The sequence below is a fragment of the Ambystoma mexicanum genome, chromosome 1q (assembly GCF_040938575.1).
Source record: "Ambystoma mexicanum isolate Mex_15411 chromosome 1q, UKY_AmexF1_1, whole genome shotgun sequence".
In the NCBI taxonomy this organism is placed as follows: Eukaryota; Metazoa; Chordata; class Amphibia; order Caudata; family Ambystomatidae; genus Ambystoma; species Ambystoma mexicanum.
Window position 1 is genome coordinate 1,317,962,645 of NC_090922.1, and position 25,465 is coordinate 1,317,988,109.

At 45.1% G+C, this 25,465-nt stretch overlaps 1 protein-coding gene across 1 annotated transcript in view; it reads right to left on the bottom strand.

The window, feature by feature from the left end:
• Nucleotides 1–25,465, bottom strand: part of LOC138546981 (sterol carrier protein 2-like) — a 1,126,877-nt gene that overhangs the window by 358,155 nt on the left and 743,257 nt on the right. The window contains exon 11 of the mRNA XM_069642178.1: nucleotides 6,929–7,036. Within this exon, the coding sequence (XP_069498279.1) occupies nucleotides 6,929–7,036 (108 nt within the window). The remainder of the gene's footprint in view (nucleotides 1–6,928; nucleotides 7,037–25,465) is intronic.

Genomic DNA, 25,465 nt, shown 5'->3' on the forward strand with positions numbered 1-25,465 from the left:
GACACTCTTCCCCTTGCTTAGAGCTTCGCAAGCGCATATCCTCATCCATACACGGCGAGGAAAGTGCAGTAAGAGGAACAATTATTGCGCCGTGTCTACTTACCCTGTGTTTTTTGGCTAAGTAAGGTGTCTCGATGGCTGTCCGCCGCAGACTCCTGATCACGGGTCGCGCCGTCGAACAGCCGTAGAACAGTCGGCGCCCTTTGCTCCTGACGGGTTTAGCGCCGCAAGGGTAGTGGCCTTGATGTTTTCTAGGCACAAAAAGTCACGTGCCAGGTCACGTGAGCATACCCAGCTCCGCCTCCTCCAGGAAGCGCGTTAGCCAACTGGTGTGAGCCCTTCGATATAAACGTTCGTTTTCCACACTCGTCTGGGAGAATTGCACAGTTTTTAAACTATTATTTTGAAAATTTCCTTTGAGCTGCGCTCAACTGCCAACTGTGCCCCATCGGAACTCTGCTTCCTCGGAACTCTGTCCCTCCTCCAAAGTCTTCCCCCACCCCGGCCCTTGTGGGATCTCCATTTAAATTGTTTCCATTTCCACCACTGGCTTATCCTCAAACGTGCAAAGCATTTCCATTTCGGGTTCGCAGATGTCATTGGGGAACTCGGGTCGGCCTTTTCTTAACACCTCAGTCTTGGCTTTCAAAATGCTGCCACCTCTTCATTCTCTGCTCTTTTGTAATCTGGCTGGATTTTAAAATGTATAGAATAATTCACACTGCTACAAGATATACGGTCCACCAGGGTACACCAGGTTACCCTTTGATCTCCCTTCGGTTCACTAAAATGTACAATATATCTGGTATCATTGCTTACTCTCCTCTCAGTTCACAGAGAGGGAGAGGGGGGGCAGCCTCCACCTGAAATTGGGGACCTTTCTTCCTTACAAAATGACATAGGGGATTCATTAGTGCCACAACCATAATTATTTCCAGTGAACTTCAATTATAATTTTACATTTTGGTAGGATCTTTCTGCTTAATTTAACTGTTGACTACTACTGCCAGACCTCTAGCACATCCTCTGCCCATACTTAATACAATCTGCTTGCCATAGTTTATTATAGCACATGGAGCTGTTGGCTATTGACTATTCTGAACACAGGCCTTCTGATTCCAGCTTATGTTAAAATGTTTGCATCTCCCTCCTTACCTCAATTGCTTATTCTATGTTCAGAACAAATGTTCTCATGTTGAATATGTGGGTGGGGTTTGGGGTTAGGTGGAGGTGATTGGCAATTATATATACACAATGTGTTTGTGTGGGAGGCAGCCGGCTTCCCTTCTGACACCTGCAGACACCACTTGGGGCTGCTTGTGGGGGCTGCCCTAGCACTATGAATCTTATGAGAAGCTTGGTGTTAAGAAAGATTTCATAATTGTATGTAATTTTCCCTCCATGTGTCAACCCCCAAACTTTTTGCTGCTGTTTTGACACCACTGTCTGACTTTGCCAGAGAAGCACAGCCCTCAGCTGCACTCCTCTGGGCTTTCGCTCACTTTTTATGGGTAAACTGACATGCCCTTAAGACAGTCAGTACTGGGAGACTTTGGGCCTCATTAGGACCCGTGCAGACCCGTAATTAACGGTGCTGGTACGGGACCGGCACCGTTCATTATGGGCTGCCCTATTACGAGGACTGTTACGGGACCCGCAAAAGAACGCCTGGTCAGACCAAGCGTCCTTAGCGTGTCCTGCTAGCAGTCCAGGATGCTAACAACGGGCCCGTCATTAACGGGCCCGTTGTTAGCATCCTCCTCATTCTCATTTTTACCGGGTGCCAGAAAAGGGCAATTACCGGGACCGCAAAGGTCGGCATGACCTGGTTATTGTTCTTTTCTGGGACCCGGTACAAAATCATTACCGGCGGCAGCCGTGCCCTTAAAAAAGGGCACGGCTACCGCCAGGGTCGTGATGAGGCCCTTCGTTTCCCTTAGTCCTTTTCCTGTGTTGCAATTTTTGTGCGACATGTAACAAGTGTACAATGTATCTTACCATACAGCACACTTGGGTCTATAGTAATTTCCAAAGGCCCTAGATACTCTCGCTGGACTTTTTGTGAACTGAGCAGATGTTTCATGGACAGGACTGGTGGCAGCTATCTTTTCCCATTATTTTCTAACCCTTTCCTGCCATGTTTACTGCATTAACCGCGTTTAGCATGAATGGGTGATCTGGCTCCAAAATGGCCATGCCACGAGGTTCTTTGTCCTTTCCTTTGGCCATATTGCCACTTCACCTTCCCCAGATGGAGTCGACCCGGGAAATTCCTTATTTGGTCATGTGCTTTGCCGTGCAACCCGATGCTTTCGCGGGCTTCTGTAGGCCTTTTGTGTGTGCCTCCAGGATGTGGGCTGGAACGTCTGGTTCCAATACACATCCTGGGTGCCAGAGAGCCTGGAGTGTAATGAATGACTGCGACCACCATGGTCCGTGATTGGTCCACGTATGGAGTGTGTGTTTGTGAGCAGATCTCCCATTGGGTCCTCTTCGTTTTGGCACGAAGGGAACTTTGGATAAGAGGAGGCCAAAAACACCCATACCATGTCGATCTCCTGAGTTCTCACTGAACAAATGATAGGATCCAAGTATCCTGCAACTACGAAGCAGAGTCGCTGGAAGGTTTGGCACCCTGAGCCCACTGTCGTCCCGTGGGACCCCTATGCATCTGGTCGTCCTAGAAGGTCTGCGAAGACCCTTCGACCCATTGGAATAGTGGGACCAACTATTCTCGGCACCTTCATCAAACCCGGCAAGTAAGCTTTCTCGGAAGTGTCCCTGGGCCAACCAGTGGGCTGACCAGCTTACCCAGTTGCTTTGCTCTGTCAACAAGGCCGTTTCAAGGAGGCCCTCGATACTTGGTATACTGCTAGCTCTGTGTCCCCGGCACCCTTACACCAAATTTTGTACACTTGGCATTCCCAGTTCTAAAGTGAGATGAGTGTGCCAGGACCGGAGTGAACACGGTTGCCGTGTTGCCCTCCCGCAGCAACGTCTTTTGCAAGTGCGCTGAATTTGTGACCCTCTTACCCCTGAAGCCTGCCGCAGTGAAACTGGGTCGATTCATCCACCCGGAGCAGAGAAATCACCACTGTCCCATTTGGGAATCATCGCTGTATCTCAGGAACTGAAAGCCGCAGATATGTCGTTTTTGCTTTGTTCGAACCTGCAACCCGAGTGGACTGAACGGGCGAAGTTTGGGTCCGAGTACACCTGGGACTGGTGAGTACTCCAACACTAACCGGTGGCCCCTGGTGCCAAGGAGCCCTTTCATGCATGAGTGGCCCCTGGGTGCCCCTCTCCTTTCCACTGCTAGTGCGAACTAGCGACTCCATCCCGCTCTCTGGAACTGCTTCTGCCTTCAAGTGGAGGTCCTCCCTAAATAGTGGGAACTTGTTCTGCATCACCTCATCCACCTTCCCAAGCTGCCAGAGACCCCTGAATAGACCCTATTTTGCCCATTGAAACAACCACATGCACTTGCATTGCATGTACTATTGAGCACAAGGCTCCTCTCTTCTTAGGGCTTGGACTGCCTCTTAGTTAGGGGTATTGTTGATGTCGAAAGGGGCCTAAAGACTATCTGCTCTGCCTTTTTCCTTCCCCTCTAGGTTGTCGACATATTTCGTGCATTTAACCCTTTAGACCCCAATGGTCTTGTATATACATTGTATTGATAGTGTTGTGTTTGTTTACTTAGTGTTACTGTGATTCTTCAGCTATGGTCTATTTTACAAAGGCCTTGTAATAAATGTGTCTATATTTTTGATATGACACCTGTCTGGAGTAATTTGTAAGTGTCCTTGCTTTGTATGCTCATTGAGGTCCTTCAGTCACCCTCACCCCACCTGCCATAGCTACCCTGATTGGTCTGGCTTGTCCAGAGGTTACCCTGTTCCAAGAAACTCGGCTGGCCTTCTGCCCTCTGCCCCTCCAGATCAGAGTTCAGAAATCCATCTTAACACTTGGCCAACAACGGGAGGAGGGAGGGTGGGAAGAAGAAAACACACGGGATGAGACCAGGAGAGAACAGGTGAGTGCGCAGTGGCCAGGAGAACAAATTTACTCAAAGGATGTTAATGTTAACGTTAAAGGGTATTTATACCATGCACTAACACCAGGGGGGTCCCCTGGCACTCTGGTGGATCTGAAAGAGGGTAGGATGGGTTAGTAGGACTGAGGGGGAAAAGAGCAAGAGAGCTCTGATGTGCAGTTGGCAGCCTCAGTTTGGTTAATACTGTTTGCTGAGCTTCGGTGTGCTTTTCGGTTGGCAGCCGTCATATGCTGTTGTGAGAGGCTATGTGTGGTTTGTTTCTTGTTGCGGTGTTGTGAAGTGGGTGCGGTTTGTTGTGCTTTAGAGTAATGGTTGTGTTTAGTTAGAATTTGAGACGTGTATATAGAGGGAGACATTTTTAGTAGGTCTGGTTAGTGGCATCACTATCTAGATGTCGCATGCTGATCTACACATTTCTATCTATATGTGACGCAGGATTATCTTCACAATTCTGTCTAGATGTGACGCATGCTAGTCTGTACAATTCTATCTGGATGTGACTGGTTACAAGATGGCTACCTCGTGGAGGTGAGATGAATGCTGAGTATGGCAGAGTGCCTGGGGGGTAGGAAACTGGGTAATGCGATAGGTGGGATAGTTAAATGAGTTCTCCAGGCTGGCTAGCTAAAAATGGCATAAGTGCAAGATATTACTACCATTTCACTGTGGGCAACCATTGAAATGAGAAATAAGAGAGAGGTGGGTCAGTGATTGCTGTCACTCCTCCGAACACACCACACTTGTTGTTATCAGCTTCTTGCTTCTCCTGCTGACACCTGCAGACACGATCTTGAGCTACTTCTACAGGAGATGTCCTTTGCCTTGGGGTCCTTAGCCGAGGGGGCTGCGACGGACAGTGGGGCTGTCCTGGGAGCTGTACTAGTGAGGAGTTTGGTGGCCAAAGGGCAGGGAGGCTATGGGGGGGGGAAGAAAGACACAGGGAAACGCGGGCAGAGGAGGGAGAAAGACAAGTGCAGGAGCACAAAATACAAAGGAACGAGAGAGGAAGAAACAAAAAAAGTACCTCTTCAAGGCAGAGGCTGCAACAAGAGTGTCGAAGGGGGACACAAGGAAAATGGGGTCTCAGCTCAGCTTCACTCCAGGATGGTAAATGGGGTGCAGGTAGGCTTGCAAATCGGAGGCAAATGGTGGGAGGGAAGAAAGACACAGGGAAAAGCGGGCAGAGGAGGGGGAGAAAGACAAGCGCAGGAGCGCAAAACCCCCAAAAAAGAGAGGGAAAAAAGTACATCTGAAAGACAGAGGCTGGAACAATGGGGTTGAAGGGGGACACAAGGATAATGGGGTCTCAGCTGACCTGCACTCCAGGATGGCAAATGGGGTGCAGGTGGGCTTGCCAACGCACAACACGCTTGTAGAGAGAGGTTCAGAACAAATGTTTAAGCAGTGCTCATGTCAAAATGCACAGAGTTTCTCCCGCATTATCGGGATATGATGCATCAGTTCATTTTGATTTTGTTTCAGTTTTTTGTTAAACTGACCTCATGTTTCCTCAAGCCTCTCCCTGTTGCCTCCCCATCTGGGAAAGGGCCTCGGGTGTTGGAAACAGCAGGCGGAGAATGGGTGTTTGCACACACTCGACCAGCTACCTAATTGGCTCAGCACCCTTCCCCGGGTGAGAATATACTGTAATCAACAGAATCAAAGTCAACAGATCAGCCAAGCACAAGAGACATCTTTATTTCAACCATGGATCAACTCCTCTTAAATTTCCATGAGGGCTGTTTCTAGCCATGGTGGGGGCAGAAATCAGACTGTTACTCGCTGGGAAATGACTTGGGTTATGGTGACCCCTTCAAATTCTGGGTAAAACAAAAGAGGGAGTACTTACAGTCTGGAAATATCACTGCCACTTCTGTAAAGAGATTGGCAGATATTTGAGCCCTGACAGTTTAAAGAACTTTGGCCAAAATAGATAGACATTATATAGGGCTGAAGTTTACCAGGGCTCCTGCATCAGTTGTAGGTTCTTAGGTAAATGGGAAAAGAGTAGCTTTAAGATTTCAGAGAACATCAGCAATGCTGAAATGAAGGGATAGTTAAGGCGATGACAGATATTCAACTTGGCATCTTGGGCGTTTCATGTGTCAAAACTAGGATGCAATGGTTTGAATGCATTTTGTCTTTTGGTGGACAGATAAAACGTAGCTGAGAGTGACTCGGAATGTGAGTGGGGTGTAGATGGCACCAAATCTCCCGATACACCTGTTTGGATCCCATTGCACCATATCAACTTTAATATCAGTTCTTACATTGTCTTCCACTACCTATCATTTTCTATGCAACGAATTATGACAGATTGCCTCACAGTGCAATGTGCCACTATGTCAATTTGCCTAGACGTTCTACTTTTATAAATTTTTACCATAACCATTGAAAGGAACCTTGTATTAAATCAAAAGATAAACACAGTAACCCAATGTTTTACGTTTTAAAAATGTTTCTAATTTCTTCAATATGCTGTAACTTTGAAGCAAGTGTCCCTTCTGTATTGGTTTTTCACCTACAGTTCTTATTTTTTATACATTTTAAATTAATAAACTGTGCCTAATAGTTGTGTGCCCTGTTCACCATTTGAAAAATAAATAGAAATCAGGATTTGTCTGATTAGCAAAGATGCCTCAGTTCAAGAAACATATCCCAAATTATCTAGTGTTGTGGAATCAATTTGATGGAGAAAATTGGGTTAAATGGTGGTTAAAAGGAGGAATTTCTGCATTAGAATTTCAATCAGCATTTGGAACATTTACAATTAAGTGGAATGTTAATTAATTTCAAAATAATAATGATCAGAGTGTTCAAAGAAAGTAACAACAGGGCTGGCTTAGGATAAAAAATAACCCAAGTTCTTACCTGTGGCACCCAGTGGATGTCCTTTGGAAATTAAGCCACCGCTGGGATTGATGACCCATTTGCCACCATACGTATTGTCTCCAATTTCAATCAGATCTCCTGCTTTCCCTACGAAACAGGTAAATAGCATGTAAGGCTATGTCAATTGCACATCCTAAGGAATGTGTCATTCCCTCAAGCAAATCAGAATCAACAACTTTTGCAATGACTGGCTTTGCCATCTCACAGTTGAAAAGGCAAAGCTTTTCTATTCCGTTGTGGCGCGTGAATTGATGAACTTGCAAGGATGTCATTTCACCAAAATGCCAGGTATCACCATAAGTATCGTTAATATCAGTGTGTAAAGGCCAATATCACCAAATTACTGTGAATGAAAGCAGATGTCCAAGGCAAAATGATAATGATGTTTTATTATATAGCATGTACGCTTAAGCTCTTTATATGAAACAAATATACATACAATACCACCCAACCTGTGTTGCTACTGATTTAACAACCTCAGAAGAATGAAAGGCTGAATTTGCCTTGCAGGGATTCGAATTTGCAACCTACAGATCACACACACATTGCAGCAGCGAGCACTCAACCCACTGAGCTATCCTACCGGCTATACCTATCTTACCAGCTACAGTAATATGAGCAATTACATATCTGAATGTTCAGTCAGAAAGCAAATAACACTCTGCACTGGATACCATTAAACTAGTAACTGAGATTTAACAGCATGCCAGTTCATCTGCAGGTCTGGTGCAAAGTTGACCACATGTCAAGCCTGTATGGATCTACTTTTCAGGCTTCAGAGTTTGGCAAAATACATACCATTGGGGTGGTTCATAACTGTGTATTAAAGAATTGAGAGTAGCGCAGTGAAAAAAGCACACTCACACAGCATCCCGTACTCTGGGCATTTATTACCTCATACATGCAAACAAACATCCTGAACAGCATGCCAGAGAGATAGGAAAGTGTCATGATCACTGCTTCCAAGGAGCCAGGACCAGCCCAACGTCCTTGGAAGCAGGCCCCTAACCCTAATCCCAGGCACCAGCCGGTCCCCACTGGGACCTTTTGGACCTTGTCCTGGCGCCGGTGGCACCAGGCTCATCAAAACCATCGGTCCCGGCACTGGAAGCGTCGGGCTCATATTAGGTGTGAGAGTGCTTGGGTGGACTTACCTGCAGCAGACCATGCTGCTTACTTACCAGACACTTAGAAGCCATCTGTGAACAGGAACTACTTTCTTACCTGGGTGGGGCAGCTCCACTCCCTGGATACAGCATTGGAACTCTTCTGGAAACTGGAACTCTTTTCTTACCTAGGCGGGGCCGGGGAAGAAGACGCCACATCACTCCAAGGCTATTTAAACCACACCCGATAGATGAAGCGTGCTTCGCGTTATTCTGCATCTGCAGCAGAACGCTCACCGAGTCTGCTCCGGCCTTTCTTCTTCCGATCCTGAACCTGCAAGAATCTTACTTACCATCTCTGTATCCAGACAACATCAGCACCTGAAAAGAACAGAAAACAACAGGTTAGCAAGGCGAACTTTACACGCAGTGCTTACTTACCTGATCCATCGGCTGCGGCCGTTTCTTCACGCCGCATCTCCACCTGCAAAGACAAAAGCATTGCCGTACTTACCGGCACGCTGTGAATTCCGGATTTCTTCGTTCTGCATCGCCGCCTGTGAAGACAAAGTATCATTAAGAACTTACTGGCATTCCGCGGACTTCGGCGCTGCAAACCAACATCTGCAAGATAAAAGAAAAGACATTAAGCAGGTATTTACTTACGTCCATCACGCTCTTCGCAATAAAACGCCAGCGAATACTCCGGCGTCTCTTTAACACGAACTAAGCTGCAAGAAAAGAGACAGTTAGAGCGCTTGCCATACTTACGAACTTCCAGGCGCTTCACTTCATCTTCCATCTCTAGAGCCCTGCAATACATAAGGCTAAAGCATTATACAGAGTCTTCAATATTAACGTGCCATGCATTTAAAGACTATAAAGACAAAAGGTGTCCAGAAACTCACCGCTCGTGCAGATAACGACGCTAACCATCCTCTGAATTCAAGAGGCCTGTGTTTCACCAGTGAAGGAACTGGCAACGGCACCCTGCACCAGACGCAGATGGAGAGCCCGGCATTCACCTATATAAGGTGAGCACGTTGACCTGGGGGCTCTACGAACACGCTGGGAAGAGAGAGAGAGAGAGAGAGGGACATTCAACAACCCAGACCATTAACCCCCATATTCTTTCACCTGCAGAAACCTCACTCTTCGAGTCCGACACACAGTGCGAAGAGGTTCGACCCCAGAAGCCAAGCGAGTCCTGCACATCACTTTTCGAGTCACAGACAGCTTCCTGCCAAGACCCGCGCCTCCGTGGGAATCAGGTGAGCGTTACAGAACGCGAAGCCCACCACAAAACTCCTACCCAGGCGCAATGGAAACCTCAGACACCGATCAACTAGCCCAGTTGCTCGGGGAATTAAGAGCAGAAGTACATGCAGCTCGTCAGGAAACGAACTCTCTAAGAAGGGAACTGATCATTTCCAAGGAGCGAACAGAGGACCTTGCTAGGCAGTTGTTACAAACACAGGCAGGACAGACACCTTTGCCCGTTCCAGGAGGAAGTTACCCTTCTGCATCATCTTCAAATCCAGTGCAAATCAATCTGCCTGGTAATGTTCCCTTGCCTCCGCCCGAACGCTTTTCTGGTGATCCAAAGAAATTTGCAGTGTTCATCAACCAGTGTCGCCTACACTTCTTATGTCGACCAGCTGCATTCCCAACAGACCAGACCAAGGTGGCTTTCGTGCTTTCTTATCTCAGTGGCAGCGCCGCAGATTGGTCGATCCTTTTAGTCACCCAGGATGATCCGGTTTTACATGACTTTCAGGCCTTCCAGTCCAGCATGGAGAAACTGTTCGCAAGACATGCACAAGGGCAGGCCTTGGACAATGAACTTCTTTCATTACGACAGGGTAATCAAGACCTCTTGACTTATATAGCCTCCTTCAATAGACTCATAGTGGAAACACAATGGCCCGAGGATAAGAGAATAACGCTTTTCTACAGAGGCCTGCGTGGAGAGCTCAAGGATGTGTTAGCGCAAGTTGTGAATCCTCCACAAGAATGTTCTGACTATATTGACTTAGTTGTCCAATTGGACCACAGACTACAGAACAGGAAGGCAGATCGTTCCAGATTTGATACCCGAGTGTTTTCTAACGCACAGACCTCGAATAAGGGAGCTGACACTGTGGAACCCATGCAAATAGGGGGCATGAAAGGACCTTTAACTCAGAAAGAGCGGGAAAGAAGAAGGCAGCTGCAATTATGCCTCTATTGCGGAAACTCAGGACACTTTCTTCGGGACTGTCCAGTGAAACCAGTTAAGAAGGCTGTAGGAGCTGCGGATACCTGTACCACAAATTCTGAGCAGGGAAACGACCCCGCCCGACAAGAGTAGAGGTCCTCTTGCCGAGCGTTAAGATCTGTCCCGTGACCTCGCATTTCGTGATACCCATGGTTCTCATTAGTCCTGAACGTCCGGATCGTTTGCATGCAATTGAAGCTTACATTGACAGCGGAGCAATCGGTAATTATGTGGACCGTGAAATGGTATCAAGGATGAATCTACCCCTTGTCCCTAAGGCAGTTAAAGACGTCATCACTACTGTGGATGGCACGGAGATAGCCTCCGGACCAGTAACGCACGCCACCCAAGAAGTGATGCTAGTGAGTCAAGATGGACACCGGGAGAGAATCGTGTTCGATGTAATCAAGGCCCCTCAGTTCCAGATCATTCTGGGAATCCCTTGGTTAGAGAAGCACAATCCTCAGATCGATTGGCGAGCAAAGACGGTTCAGTTTCCAGAGTGTTTTACCACTTGTTATCCTCGGCCTGATGTTTCACTGGCGGCAATCTCTTCTGAGGAGGTTCCTAAATTACCTCCCGAATACCAGGAATTCCAAGACGTCTTCCGGAAGGATCAAGCTAACACCTTGCCTCCTCATAGGTCTTACGAATGTCAAATAGACCTGATACCCGGAACAACTCCTCCTTGCAGCAGGATTTATGCCCTCACCGAGCCAGAGAATCTTCACCTCAGACAATATTTGGACCAATACCTAGCTAACGCGTTTATCCGTCCTTCAAAATCTCCAGCTTCATCGGCTTTGTTCTTCGTTCCGAAAAAGGAAGGAGACCTTAGGACTTGCATAGATTACCGCGTCCTGAATCAGATCACCGTTAAAAACAGATACCCGTTACCTTTGATCCCTGAACTCTTGGACCAAGTCAAAGACGCATGTATATACACAAAGTTGGATCTCAGAGGAGCCTACCACTTGGTACGGATAAAAGAGGGCGATGAATGGAAAACGGCCTTCCGCACCAAGTACGGGCTATTCGAATATCAAGTGATGCCCTTTGGACTGTGTAATGCTCCTGCTGCTTTCCAATATTTTATGAACGATGTCCTTAGAGAACTGTAGGGATTTGGTATTATCCTGCATCCTAATGGAACCTTTGGTCAGTGTATTGATTGACAATGGAGTGTTAAGGGTTGGAATGTTTATGTGTGACTGGGGTTGTATGTGGTCAGTTGGGAGATGTAAGCCTACCTGGGAGGATGCAGGTGTATGTTTCCCTGAACCCAGATGTACCTGACATTATATGACTATCATAATGTACTGAAACTAAATAAAGAAGTTACTGGAACTTCACCTGAGGTCATGGTCATCTGTGGGGAACAAGGAGTTCTACATTGGCGACGAGGATGCTGGCTGTGCTGGGGGGACAGCGTTGAAGATGGCACATACACCTCCCCCCAACCCAAGAAGAAGACCTCCCAGGTAGGGCGAGCGCTTAAAAGTGTAGGCGCAGAAGGGCCCAGCACATGGAGCTCAGGCGCAGAAAGTAAGGTGCTGCGCCAGAGCCAGGGGCCAGCTGGCCTGTCACTAGCAGGACAGGTCAGGCAAAGAGGAAAGCAAGAGACTGAGGAGGGGCTGAGGGCCCAGAGGGCCAGAGACTGATGGCTTAAGGGGTCTGGTACCAGTAGCTGCAGCATGGAGGGCTTGGTGCCCAAGGCAGTAGCAATTTGAAGAGGCCTGGGGTCTAGTTACGCCTGGAAATTTTGAGGAAGCCATGCTGGGCAGCTGAGGGCTATAGCCAAGGCAGTAGCAACAGGAGAGGCTTGGAGCCTAAGCTGCGCCTGGAAATTAAGCAATGAGGAGGCATGCTGTGCAACTGAGGACTATAAGCCCAAGGCAGTAGCAACAGGAGAGGCTTGGAGCCTAAGCTGCGCCTGGAAAAGAAACAAGGAGGAGTGATGTTGTACAGCTTGAGGCCTGGAGTTGGGGCAGCAGCAATAGAAGAGGTTGGGAACCTAAGCTGCGCCTATATGTTAAATAGAAGATTGGTGGCGAATGTGAAAAGCGCCTGGAGCAGAGGAGGGTCCTGGGGGGCCATTCCAGCGTTTGAGGGGGCTTGGAGCCCATACCTGCACCTAAGAGACTTGTAGCCGTGGCTGCACCTTAGGGGCTTAGAGCCCATGTGCAGAGATGAAAGAATATTGCCCAAGACAACATGTGTAGTGCCTGGAGGGGCAAGGGCCCATTTGCAGCAGCGCTAAGGAGGTGCATGTAGGAGCTATCACTTATATGAGGTGATGAGGATCTTTGAGGGCATGTTGTCAGTAGTTCCTGAGGGGCTTGGAGCCTACTTAAGAACTGAGAGATGCGGTAGGAGGCAAAGGGAGTACAATTTTTATAGCAGGCGGCTGGCAGCAATGAAAAGCAGCATTATGAACATACCAGGAAAGGAACGCTTCGGGAGGTGATATTTACAAAAGGAAGTGTGGCAGATGGATTGGTAAATCCATTTCTGTTGCGGGCGGCTGCATTTCCGCCCGTTGGAATTTATTTTTCAAAAAGCTTAAGTTGTGAATGATCTTAATTGCCGGAATGAATATCAGAGGTACTTTTAAGTTAAGAGATGATGCTTTCACGAGCATAAGTAAAGGAAGCAATTTGGTCTTGCCTTCATTGAATTGGTTAAGTAGTTATAATTAGTTATTGATTCAGAATCTGTTGTCATGTGAGGCCTGAATGGCATTTGGACAGCGTGAGTGCATGAGAGTGTGAACCTGTATGTTGTCAGGTGTGGTTTCTTGTGGGATAGGTTGTCCTGTAATAGGGGTACTTCATGGAAGTTGTTGAAGTTTAAGAGCAGAGAACAAAGTTTATAGTTTTTTAGATTGGATTTAGGTGAAATATAGGTTGCATTGACAACATTGCTAGAGTTTGGTATGTGGAATCTGAAGTATAGTTATGTGCACTAATGTTTTATTTCCACAGGTGGGACTTTTGTAATGCAGATGTATTAAGACCTTATTTAATGCTAAAGTTTAAAGTGCTAAGTGTCAAACAAAGTTTTTGTTTGGTTGTTTGGTTTAGAAACCATTCAGAGTTTCATGATGATACAGCAAAGACTATAGTAGAGTCATTGATGTTGGTATGATGCTGGTGTGAATGAAGTGTGGTTTTCCCTAATAGGAGCTGTATTGTATTTAGGAATACTTTCAACATGGGCAATTTAGGGGTAATGGTGTCACAAGAAGTGAAGTAGTTACCCGGGTATCTGGGATACTCAGTCTAGTTGGAGGTGGTGTGTATTTAGGTACATACCGGTTTGCATTGTTGGGTGTGAGGGAGATGTGTGTGTGTTCTTTTGTGGGACGATGAAGTCAAGTTTAGGAAGAGAGGTATGGGTGCCTCTATTTGTAAAAGTTTTAGTAAGGATGTTTGAGCAGTTGGGTGCCTTTTCCTCACTTGGTAGAAAGAGGAAGGGGCATTGATTGTAATTGTGTCCCACGGCTGTGTGGACTATTTTGGAATATGTAATGAGACTAGCAGAATGTTATCAGTTAGGAGTGATGAGGCAAGTGCATTGAACGTGGGGTTGTTTGTGTGCGTGTTGTTATTAGCCATTATGGTTAAGTTATCTACTTGTGTTTTTATGTCCCTAAGGAAGGGAGATATGTAGGGATTTGGTATTATCCTGCATCCTAATGGAACCTTTGGTCAGTGTATTGATTGACAATGGAGTGTTAAGGGTTGGAATGTTTATGTGTGCCTGGGGTTGTATGTGGTCAGTTGGGAGATGTAAGCCTACCTGGGAGGATGCAGGTGTATGTTTCCCTGAACCCAGATGTACCTGACATTATATGACTATCATAATGTACTGGAACTAAATAAAGAAGTTACTGGAACTTCACCTGAGGTCATGGTCATCTGTGGGGAACAAGGAGTTCTACAAGAACTCATAGATGTGTGTGTTGTTGTCTACATTGATGACATCCTCGTCTATTCATCATCTGAAGAGGAACATCAGAGGCACATTAAAAAGGTTCTTGAGAGATTGCGTCAACATAATCTTTTTGCTAAGCTTGAGAAATGCGTTTTCAACGTAACGGAAGTCGAGTTCCTGGGATTCATATTGTCACCTAACGGAGTCCATATGGATTCAAAGAAAGTTGGTGCAATCATCAAGTGGCCATCACCAACCTCTGTAAAAGGAGTTCAAAGTATGTTAGGCTTCGCTAACTTTTACCGCAGATTCATTCCTGAATTCTCTCGGATAGTCCAGCCCATCACCGCTCTGTTGAAAAAGAACAAACGTTTTGAGTGGTCTTCTGAAGCAGAACAAGCTTTTCAGGACTTAAAAGCTAAATTCATTTCTGCACCTGTTTTAAAACATCCTCGCCCAGAACTCCCCTACATCGTGGAAACGGATGCTTCTAGTCTTGCTATGGGGGCAGTTTTATCACAAAGAGATCCGGTCACACACCAACTACATCCTGTTGCCTTTTGGTCCCACAAGTTTTCGCCTCCCGAGATCAACTATTCAATTACAGACAAGGAACTTTTGGCCATCAGATCGGCCTTTAAGGCCTGGCGGCATTATCTTCTAGGAGCCAGACACACCGTCACCGTAATGACTGATCACCGCAATTTACAATATCTAAAGACAGCCAAAGCTCAGTCTTCCAGACAGCTTCGCTGGGCTCTGTTTCTAGCAGAATTTGACTTTATAATTACTTATCGACCAGGCAGTAAGAACGGAAAAGCAGATGCCCTTTCCCGGATGGGAGTAGATGAACATTTGACCAATCCAGAACCAATACCCATAATCCCAGAACAAAGAATTTTGGGTTTGGTCAGCGCTCAATCTTTTGAAGACATCAAGACCACGGTTAAATCACTCCGAACTCCGGGCGATTTGCAAGAATGGCAATTAAAGGGGAAAGAATTCTCAGTGGATCAAGGCCTACCATATTTCCGAGGACGGCTGCACTTACCCTGTGAAAAAATACAAAAACAAGTAATCTCCTGTTATCACGACTCTCTAATGGAGGGTCACCCTGGCATTACCAAAACCATGGAAAAGATTAAAAGACATTTCTGGTGGCCGTCATGGAAAAAGGATATTAGAGACTTTGTAGTCTCCTGCGGTGTGTGTGCCCAGAATAAAAGTCAGAAGGAGAAATCAGCCGGCCTATTACAGCCACTAGACATCCCTCCCTGTCCATGGCATACCCTGTCCATGGATTTCATCACGGACTTACCTCCATGCTCGGGGTATACTACCATTTTAGTAATCGTGGATTTGTTCTCCAAGATGGCTCACTTCATTCCCCTAAAGGGTCTACCTTCAGCCTCAGTATTGGCCCGAGAATTCTTAGAAAACATCGTTCAGCTACACGGTTTTCCCTCGGTTTTAGTCTCCGATAGGGGAAGTCAATTAATCTCTCACTTCTGGCGCAGTTGCTGTCGTCTAGCCCAAATTGATGTAAGACTTTCGACTAGTCACCATCCCCAAACTGACGGACAAACCGAGAGGACAAATCAAACTCTAGAGCAATATCTACGCTGCATGCTCCAACAAACTGAAAACCCCCGGAAAGATATTCTTTGGATCGCTGAGTACGCTTACAATAATTCAATTCATTCTGGAACAGGGAAGACTCCTTTCTTCCTGTTATACGGACACCATCCTAGAACCTCTAACCTGGATCCTCCCCAAGAATTCGAAGCACCTGCTGTGGATCACTTGCACTCAGAGATCTCCCGTGCTTTTAAGGAAGCCTCTGCCCATCTGCAAAGAGCTAAAGCTCAATTCAAAAGAGGAGCAGATCGACACCGTAAAGAGGCTCCTCACTACGCTGTAGGAGATCAGGTTTGGCTATCCACTAAGCACCTGCCTCTAAAGGGACCCCGCACCTTCATCCCAAGATACCTTGGACCCTATCGCATATCTGCCATAATTAATCCGGTGGCTGTCAAATTGGAATTACCTATGCATATGAAAATACACCCAGTATTCCATGTCTCCTTATTAAAACCAGTACAACCAGAAACCCGATTGACTGAACTCCCAGAACCAGTTTTAGTGGATGGAGAACTTGAATTCGAAGTAAAGAACATCCTAGACTCCAAAATCTCCAAATCTAAGTTGTATTATCTGGTTGATTGGAAAGGTTACGGCCCCCAGGAAATGTCTTGGGAACCTTCAGAATATGTCCACGCACCTCGTCTGGCCAAGAAATTCCATCTGAATCACCCCGACAAGCCAAAACCCCCGGAGAAGACACGCTTAGGAGGGGCATTGAGGGGGGGTACTGTCATGATCACTGCTTCCAAGGAGCCAGGACCAGCCCAACGTCCTTGTAAGCAGGCCCCTAACCCTAATCCCAGGCACCAGCCGGTCCCCACTGGGACCTTTTGGACCTTGTCCTGGCGCCGGTGGCACCAGGCTCATCAAAACCATCGGTCCCGGCACTGGAAGCGCCGGGCTCATATTAGGTGTGAGAGTGCTTGGGTGGACTTACCTGCAGCAGACCATGCTGCTTACTTACCAGACACTTAGAAGCCATCTGTGAACAGGAACTACTTTCTTACCTGGGTGGGGCAGCTCCACTCCCTGGATACAGCATTGGAAATCTTCTGGAAACTGGAACTCTTTTCTTACCTAGGCGGGGCCGGGGAAGAAGACGCCTCATCACTCCAAGGCTATTTAAACCACACCCGATAGATGAAGCGTGCTTCGCGTTATTCTGCATCTGCAGCAGAACGCTCACCGAGTCTGCTCCGGCCTTTCTTCTTCCGATCCTGAACCTGCAAGAATCTTACTTACCATCTCTGTATCCAGACAACATCAGCACCTGAAAAGAACAGAAAACAACAGGTTAGCAAGGCGAACTTTACACGCAGTGCTTACTTACCTGATCCATCGGCTGCGGCCGTTTCTTCACGCCGCATCTCCACCTGCAAAGACAAAAGCATTGCCGTACTTACCGGCACGCTGTGAATTCCGGATTTCTTCGTTCTGCATCGCCGCCTGTGAAGACAAAGTATCATTAAGAACTTACTGGCATTCCGCGGACTTCGGCGCTGCAAACCAACATCTGCAAGATAAAAGAAAAGACATTAAGCAGGTATTTACTTACGTCCATCACGCTCTTCGCAATAAAACGCCAGCGAATACTCCGGCGTCTCTTTAACACGAACTAAGCTGCAAGAAAAGAGACAGTTAGAGTGCTTGCCATACTTACGAACTTCCAGGCGCTTCACTTCATCTTCCATCTCTAGAGCCCTGCAATACATAAGGGGAAAGCATTATACAGAGTCTTCAATATTAACGTGCCACGCATTTAAAGACTATAAAGACAAAAGGTGTACAGAAACTCACCGCTCGTGCAGATAACGACGGTAACCATCCTCTGAATTCAAGAGGCCTGTGTTTCACCAGTGAAGGAACTGGCAACGGCACCCTGCACCAGACGCAGATGGAGAGCCCGGCATTCACCTATATAAGGTGAGCACGTTGACCTGGGGGCTCTACGAACACGCTGGGAAGAGAGAGAGAGAGGGACATTCAACAACCCAGACCATTAACCCCCATATTCTTTCACCTGCAGAAACCTCACTCTTCGAGTCCGACACACAGTGCGAAGAGGTTCGACCCCAGAAGCCAAGCGAGTCCTGCACATCACTTTTCAAGTCACAGACAGCTTCCTGCCAAGACCCGCGCCTCCGTGGGAATCAGGTGAGCATTACAGAAAGATACACACATTACAACAAAGCATTAATTGTGGCACAATGAAATCAAGGGCCACTTTATGTGCTATCGTCAAACATTTCTACACTGTACACAAGCTTTTAGGCACAAGGATTTTGGCAAGTGACCGAGGACACTGAGATGGAATGGCTTGTGTTTATCATAACAGAGAAAATGGCTGAAAAAAAAACATGCTATAGCTACAACTTGCAAAAACAAAATACATAGTCTGAAATTATTGCTTATTGTACTCTAAACGCTTTTTGGAATTTTTTGTCTGCATTGTGAATTTGAGGTGTTTAAGAACAGACTGAAACAGTGACTCACCCCCTGAAGTGTGCCTGAAATAAAACTTTAATGAGTCTAGCAATTATTGTATATAATGCCAGAAAGACAAATTATTTGTTATTCATATTCTTTCATATTTAGGGTCACTGCTCAAAGTGTTACACTCGTGGAACCCCCTGATTTTTAAGAGGCCTGAACAAAATAAAACCAAAAATATATTTTTACAAATTTTATTTTTTAGGGGTAGCAAGGGAGAACCCTGGTGACCCCCAAATGGCGTCTCTGTGAACTTGGTAAGAAAGATATTTGAGTTCTAAGCTACATTTTGTTGGGGTGGTCAGGAAGGGTCCCCATGATTACTTAGGGTTCAGGTTGCGCGCACCATATTCATGACTGGGAGTGGCAGCAAATTTGGCACAATGTTGCAATTTTATATACATCGAGTGTAGGTAATTATGGATGGGTTATGTTACCTTTAGACTTACTGGTTGTCCAGAATTGATACATTTTAGCTTGTACGTGGACAGAAAGATAAAATATTAAGTCCACCAAATGTAAAAATATACATGCACATTAATATAAATACATGAGGAATTAATGAATCTCAATATAGTGGCGTTTTCGCAATGAATCAAAACACAGTAGTTGGGCCTTGCCAGGTTTTTAGAAGGCAGGTGAATGAGTAACTTCAACCTTCACGTCCGTACAGCTATAGAAAATAGTCATGAGTTTTCTATGGTCTGATAAGTCTCGTAAATAATAGATGTAATCTCCTGCTGCCTGAGAGCATGACAAAAGGAGTTTCATTATTTATTTTGATCAGTAGTAAAACGTGGGGTAAGCCAGTACCAGAAGCTATTCAGGAGTTTCAATTGTGCAATGAAGTGAGAGTTTTTGTAAATTGGAAAGTTTCAATAGAATGGTGACCTTGGAAATGAGATAGCATCACGAACAAAGAGAAATCATTCACCCAGCCTCGTCATACCAAAGAGAACATTCATGCAAATCAAGAGTTATGGTTTAAATGGCGTGGTCCCGTAATTTTAGTAATTATGTTTTCAATACCAATGTTTAACCATGTGTTGGTGTCATGACCTACTACGGAAGAGTCATAAGAAGAGTTGGGTTATGAATATAATCTGAAGATAATTATTAATGCTAAAACTGGCCAATGAAAAAGTAGGAATTGGGAAAAGATGGGAAGTCTTTGAAGAGGGTCTTGGCCAATAATGTATGGGGGTTGTGAGAAACCTGAGGGTGTCTCACTCACTAGTCCCCGAGGATGTCATCCAGGCAGCCAGGATACGGCCATCGCTATTGGGTCCAGTTCCTGGGGGTGGAACAGTGAGGGAGGATCACCTGGAGGGGGGTCCTCAGAGAGTGGAAGTGGGACAACGAAGGTTGAGAAGCGGTATCCCCTTCCTTGTGACACCTTTTCCCCATCCTACCTAGTAGGATACGTAGAAACTCTACCCCCTCACCATTTTTCAACACAAACACTTTCCCACAGCGTGAACAACAGACTAATACCTGAGCCATTTACCTGACATGTCCCAACACAAGGGTCAGGCAGAGTCAAGCAATTACCGACAACTACACACACCTGGTGACCCTTTCCTTTCCCCATAGGGATAAAAAGCGGAGCACAAGAGAACACTCCGAGCAAGGCCGTACGCACGAGGAACCAGCCATTCAAGGACAGCAGTTCAAATGGAGGAGAAAGACGGCTAGACTGGAGAGGACGTCAAGTCGGGAGTTGCCCTGCGAAGCCTCAGATGAAAGAAACATACGATCAGGAATTGCAGCTGACAGGTAGTGTGATGGATGTCAGCGGTATGTGGCACCCTCCCACACTGATAGCCAGGGCGGGGAGACGTGGTTGCCACTGAGGTACCGTCCTTGACTCCAGCGGCAAAGGAACTGCCAATGAGTTCAGCACAGCCAGTGAGTCGGAGGAAGCTGATAGTCGACCGGACTGTGTTAGGCTCAAGGTTGCAGTGGCAACATAAAGGAGATAAGTAGACTAAACGTCTTTGTTCCAGAGATAGAGTGGTCCGGCACCACATGAGCGCCCAGTCGAAGGTCTCGAACAGGTACCCCTCTCCTGAGCGAAGAGACTGTGTTAAATATTGTAAAGAAACTACAAGAATCAAGAAGCCATTCAGAAGGCTGTATAATGTGTTCATATAGGATTCGAACAAATCCTCTGTACACTTGAAAGTCCTTGACACAACCCAGATGTTTCGTTATTGTGGAACTGATGTTTGCACCCTCTTGAGGGGAATACCATGCAAACTATGAATTTGTAAAGCCTGCGCTTTTCGAAAGCTAACAGAGTGACCCGGCGAGACGAGATCGCCTTTTGGAAGTCTCTGTTTAAATTGACAAGTGTTCTGGTTGGTCTGAGCGTGGCAAAGGTGACAAAATGTGAACATAGGGAAATTGTTTAAAAAGACATTGAGACTCATGACTATTATAGAAGAAGACAAACAAATAAGCAAAGTGAACTCTGTTACTGGGGCTAATGTGAACCCGACTGAGGGATGCCTGCAACTTCATATTGATGTTAGAACTATGTGAAGCCTGGCTGGGGGCATAAGAGAAAGCCTGACTGGGGGCTAAGATCCGGATTTGGGTAAAGACAGAACCAATAACTTTCTTGTGGACTGTATTAAAGTTGGCAATGTGAACCCGATGGAGGGATGCCAGGAGAAAGCCAAAGGAAGTGAATCCTACATGGTGACCAAACACTTGTGAAGCATTGTGATGACAGTGTGAACCCGACTGAGGGATGTCCACAGAGAATGGTTGGTCTGAACCCGACTGAGGGAGGCTGACGATTAAGAGAAGGATCGTAGCCCGACTCAGGGTGATCCAAGCATGACATGTATTCACCCTACGTAAAGCTTATTTGAAGGAACTTTTGTTTTGTTGTTTTGGCGTATCAGGTCTTCTGAAGAGAAGAGACTTTGCATGAGAAGAGACTGAAGCACAGAAGGCCCTGATACTAGAAAAGAAACTATAACCTCGTACTGGAGAAGCCCAGGAGTGTGCTGTGCTTCAGAGTCCCGCCTTGCCCTGTGCTAAAAACGTGGGGCAAGGAGACACCAGCCATAACATCCTGACTTCTCATTTTGTGAACACGTCTTGCTTTCCTTGTGAACATTATCCCACACTATTTTGTAGCATAGAGGTAGGGATTGGCAATAAGATGCTTTAGTATAGGCCCTTTTTATTTGACTAGACTCCACTAGGACTGCATTATTATGATTTGATGGTTGTAGCTAGCGCCCATCTTAGATTTAGGTTTACTCTATACACCTCCAAACAAATGGGGAGACCTATACTCGTCTGCGCATGTCACTTAATATTAGTTTTCTGCTAATTGAACTTCTTTACAGACAGCAGGACATAGTAGCTGCAGGGACTGCCATACCAGACTCAAAGTCCCCTAAGGAGTCTAAATCAAAGTTTACATAAACAACTTAATGGTTTGTCCACTGCGCATAGTCCATAAAATAATTGTTAATAAATTATAAATTGCTACTTTATTCATAAGTTTTATTCTATTGCAGTCCTTTTCAATATTCTGTCAACACGTGTTTCAACCTCATATTACACAGGTCTTCATCAGGGTCAGTGAATCACCTTCATATTAACATATTGCAATATGTTAATTATATTCAAGCAATTTCACCAACAATTAACATACATCATCCAACATTTACATCACACATTTTTATGTCCTTGCAAAAGAAAAACAAAAGCATTGCTTAGGTTGTGCATCAGGGGTCGTTCCACATAAGGGGGATGAAGTTATATTTAGCTAGAAAAACAAGCAAAAAATATATATATACATAAGAAATGTGAGCAACCTGTCTTCCATTTCAACCAGTCATGCGACTTCCATATTAGCCCACTGTGATCAGTATGCTCTTCACTCTTTATGTGCTTAACGTCTCTTCATAGCATCCTTGAATTCAATTGATCATAGGTGTTCTTTTTTTCCTTGTTATCCCATTGTTTATCTTTGTGGCCACCACCTTTGTGTATCAACTCTTTCATGACCTACTTCATCATTCTTCCATTAAGAAGCTAAACACCCTTTAAAGTTCACCTATCCCCAAGCCCACTAACAGGTGGTACATGCAACTATCTGATACACAATAATTTGAGGTAATCTTACCTTACTTATTCTCCCTTAAGCATTGTTGCCAAATTCGAACTGTTGTTCACTTTAGTGAGTGCTTGTTCCCTCCAAAAAAAATCTACAAAGTAACATTTCTGTCAAGCTATTGTCTATTCCAAGCTTCATTTTAAGCCACTCAAAATGAATGTCCCTTACCTTCCTCAATTTATCACTTAACATCCACAATTTTAAGTTATCTCACTGCATGTTTTTTTCAGGTAATTACAACCTTGACCTGTAATTAAATGTATTTGTCATTATTTCAACGGCTAACATGTTCTCCACACTTCCCATTCCCTAACGACTCTACAATTAATTCAAAGCCCATATGTTTTATGCTTACCTATAGCCCGCTTTTAATAGCGTTGTCAATTTTTCTGTGTCTCTTAACACTGCCTCGCGCATCCGAGAGAGTTCTTCCAATGTTTTAAATGGTAGCCAAGTAACCTGCGCATGAGCGCACTGTTAGCCGCAGTTCCACTTTGCACATGTGTAATAGCGAGATGCTAGTCTTTCCGGATAACTTTCACGCATGTGTGCAGCAGAGACACTACTCTCTCGCACATGCCTCCATATCATATTGTATTTATCAACGTGCATGCGTAGTTACAGGGCTCTGATCCCATGCGCATACTTACAAATGACCTTTTGGCTTTATTCCACTATTTATATTACATACCTGATTGCTTTTCTTAGCTTTAACGCTCTCCCTCTATAGCCCACATTGCTGAACATATGAATCAAGGTCATTTTTTGACAGTTACATGGATACCAATACATCCTAAAACCCTATTAACACTGAAGTGGGGATTAAGTCATGATTCATTCCTACTCCAATTGTAATATACACTGATTTCACTTAGAATGGCTACTCTTGCCATAAGTTGTGATCTGCTCTACGTACCTACATATCACCCTAATGGTTTATCAGCTGATGGAGACATGGATAGACCATGAATTAGTGATCTCATCCATAATACAATACAACTCTAAGAACAATCTAGGTTTAAAGACATATTCTTTGGTTTAGCCCTCAGGATACTTACTTAACATTAAGTCCAATGAACACCCCATTAGTTCCGGGGTGGGACTTAGGTCCTAATATATTCATGTTTCAATTGCACTGCTAACTGATTTCCCTTGAACTGACTACTCTTGCCACATGTTGTAGTCCACTCTGCACACCCACGTATAATCCGATAAGTTCAACGGTGTCCAGTCATACTTTCGAAAGAATACTTTCGACATGCAAAAGTGCTGAATACAAAGCATTGGAAAAAAAGTTTTGAATACATTTTTTTTCATTTTATGGGTTTTATTTTAGTTTAGTCTAAAAAAAAGTTTTAAAAAAAAGAAAACGGGTTAAAAAGAAAAAAGCATTTGAAACTTTTTTTCGATGCTTTTGTGTCAGAACGTTTGTATTTCGAAAGTTTTGCTTTCGAAACTATCACTATGAACCAAGTTCAACAGGTGTTGGATACACGGATAAACAATTCATTGCTGTTCTCAACCATTGTTATAATAGATTTTTAACACATTCTATGTTTTGTGACATATCAAAATGATTACTTCTCATACAGTCAAAGGAAAATCCCCATTTCATGGTCAGAATTCAAACCATTCAGGGTTGTCCTATACTTACAAATAATTTTCGCTTTGAATTTACAAACTTCTTTTTGTTTAATTCCTGCTTTATTCTCCATTAGGTGTTTTATCTTCCAATGTGTAGCCAAGGGTAACCCAATATCTTCTCTCTGCAGGGTTATGAATATGCTGCCTCGCTCTAAATCCCAGTTCCCTTATTGTACTACTTGCATACACAGATAATAGCATACACTTCATATTTTGTTCTACAATTGATGAACTCACGTATACGCACTTGTTACAATATTAACGTCTATGAACTACTGACAGTACAATATTGGTACAAACAAAGTTCATAGGGAGAACTGGCAAATTAATAAGACACTAACCTGACCCGACAGCAAACCGTCTGGAGCAACAATTGCAGAGTGCAAGAATCACCCGGGAGTCCCTGCCCTCCCCGATCACCGGAAATCAGAGTACCAGTGAGGGAAAGCACAAACCCCAGGGAAACCCTCTAGGGGAAAAAAACCTGGACGTCCTGGACCGGTCTTCTTGGTTTAATGGCTCTTCTCAGGGCGGTGAGTGCTGGAGGGGAGAGTCCTACAGGACGAGAAAAGGATAAGTAAGTATCAGATAGCATGGGAGGTCTATGGAAGGGATCTGCACTTACTGAAGACCGATAAATGGATGAAATCAGGTTTGTTAACAGAAGAGAAGAGACAATTCCTAAGAATGGATAATCCTAAACTAAAGACGCTATATTTTTTGCCCAAAGGGCATGAGAATATATGAAATTCCTGAGGAAAGACCAATTGTCAGTGGTTTGGGCTGGGTAACTGAGAAGTTTTCCAAATGTATTGATTTTATTTTGGCAGAGGAGGTTCCATACCTCTCGGCGTACCTGAGAGATATGATGCACCTTCTACAATTGATAGAAGATTTTGAATGGAATGATGATTATTGGTTTGTTACATTAGATGTTGTTAGGAAAGATTTCATGATTGTAGGTAATTTTCCTTCCATGTGGCAACCCCCAAACTTTTTGCTGTTGTTTTACACCCTGATCTAGACTTCCCAGAGAAGCGCAGCCTTCTGCCGCACTCCTCTGGGCTTTCGCTCCATTCTTACAGGGAAACTGACACGCCCTTAAAACAGTCAGTGCCGGGAGACTTTGTTTCCCTTAGTCCTTTCCACATGTTGCAGCTTTTGAGCAACATGAAACAAGAGTGCACCGTAACTTACATTACCACGCTCTTGGGTCTCTAGTCATTCCAATGGCCCTAGAAACTCTTGCTGGACTTATCATGAAATGTGCAAGTGTTTCACGGATGGGACTGGTGGCA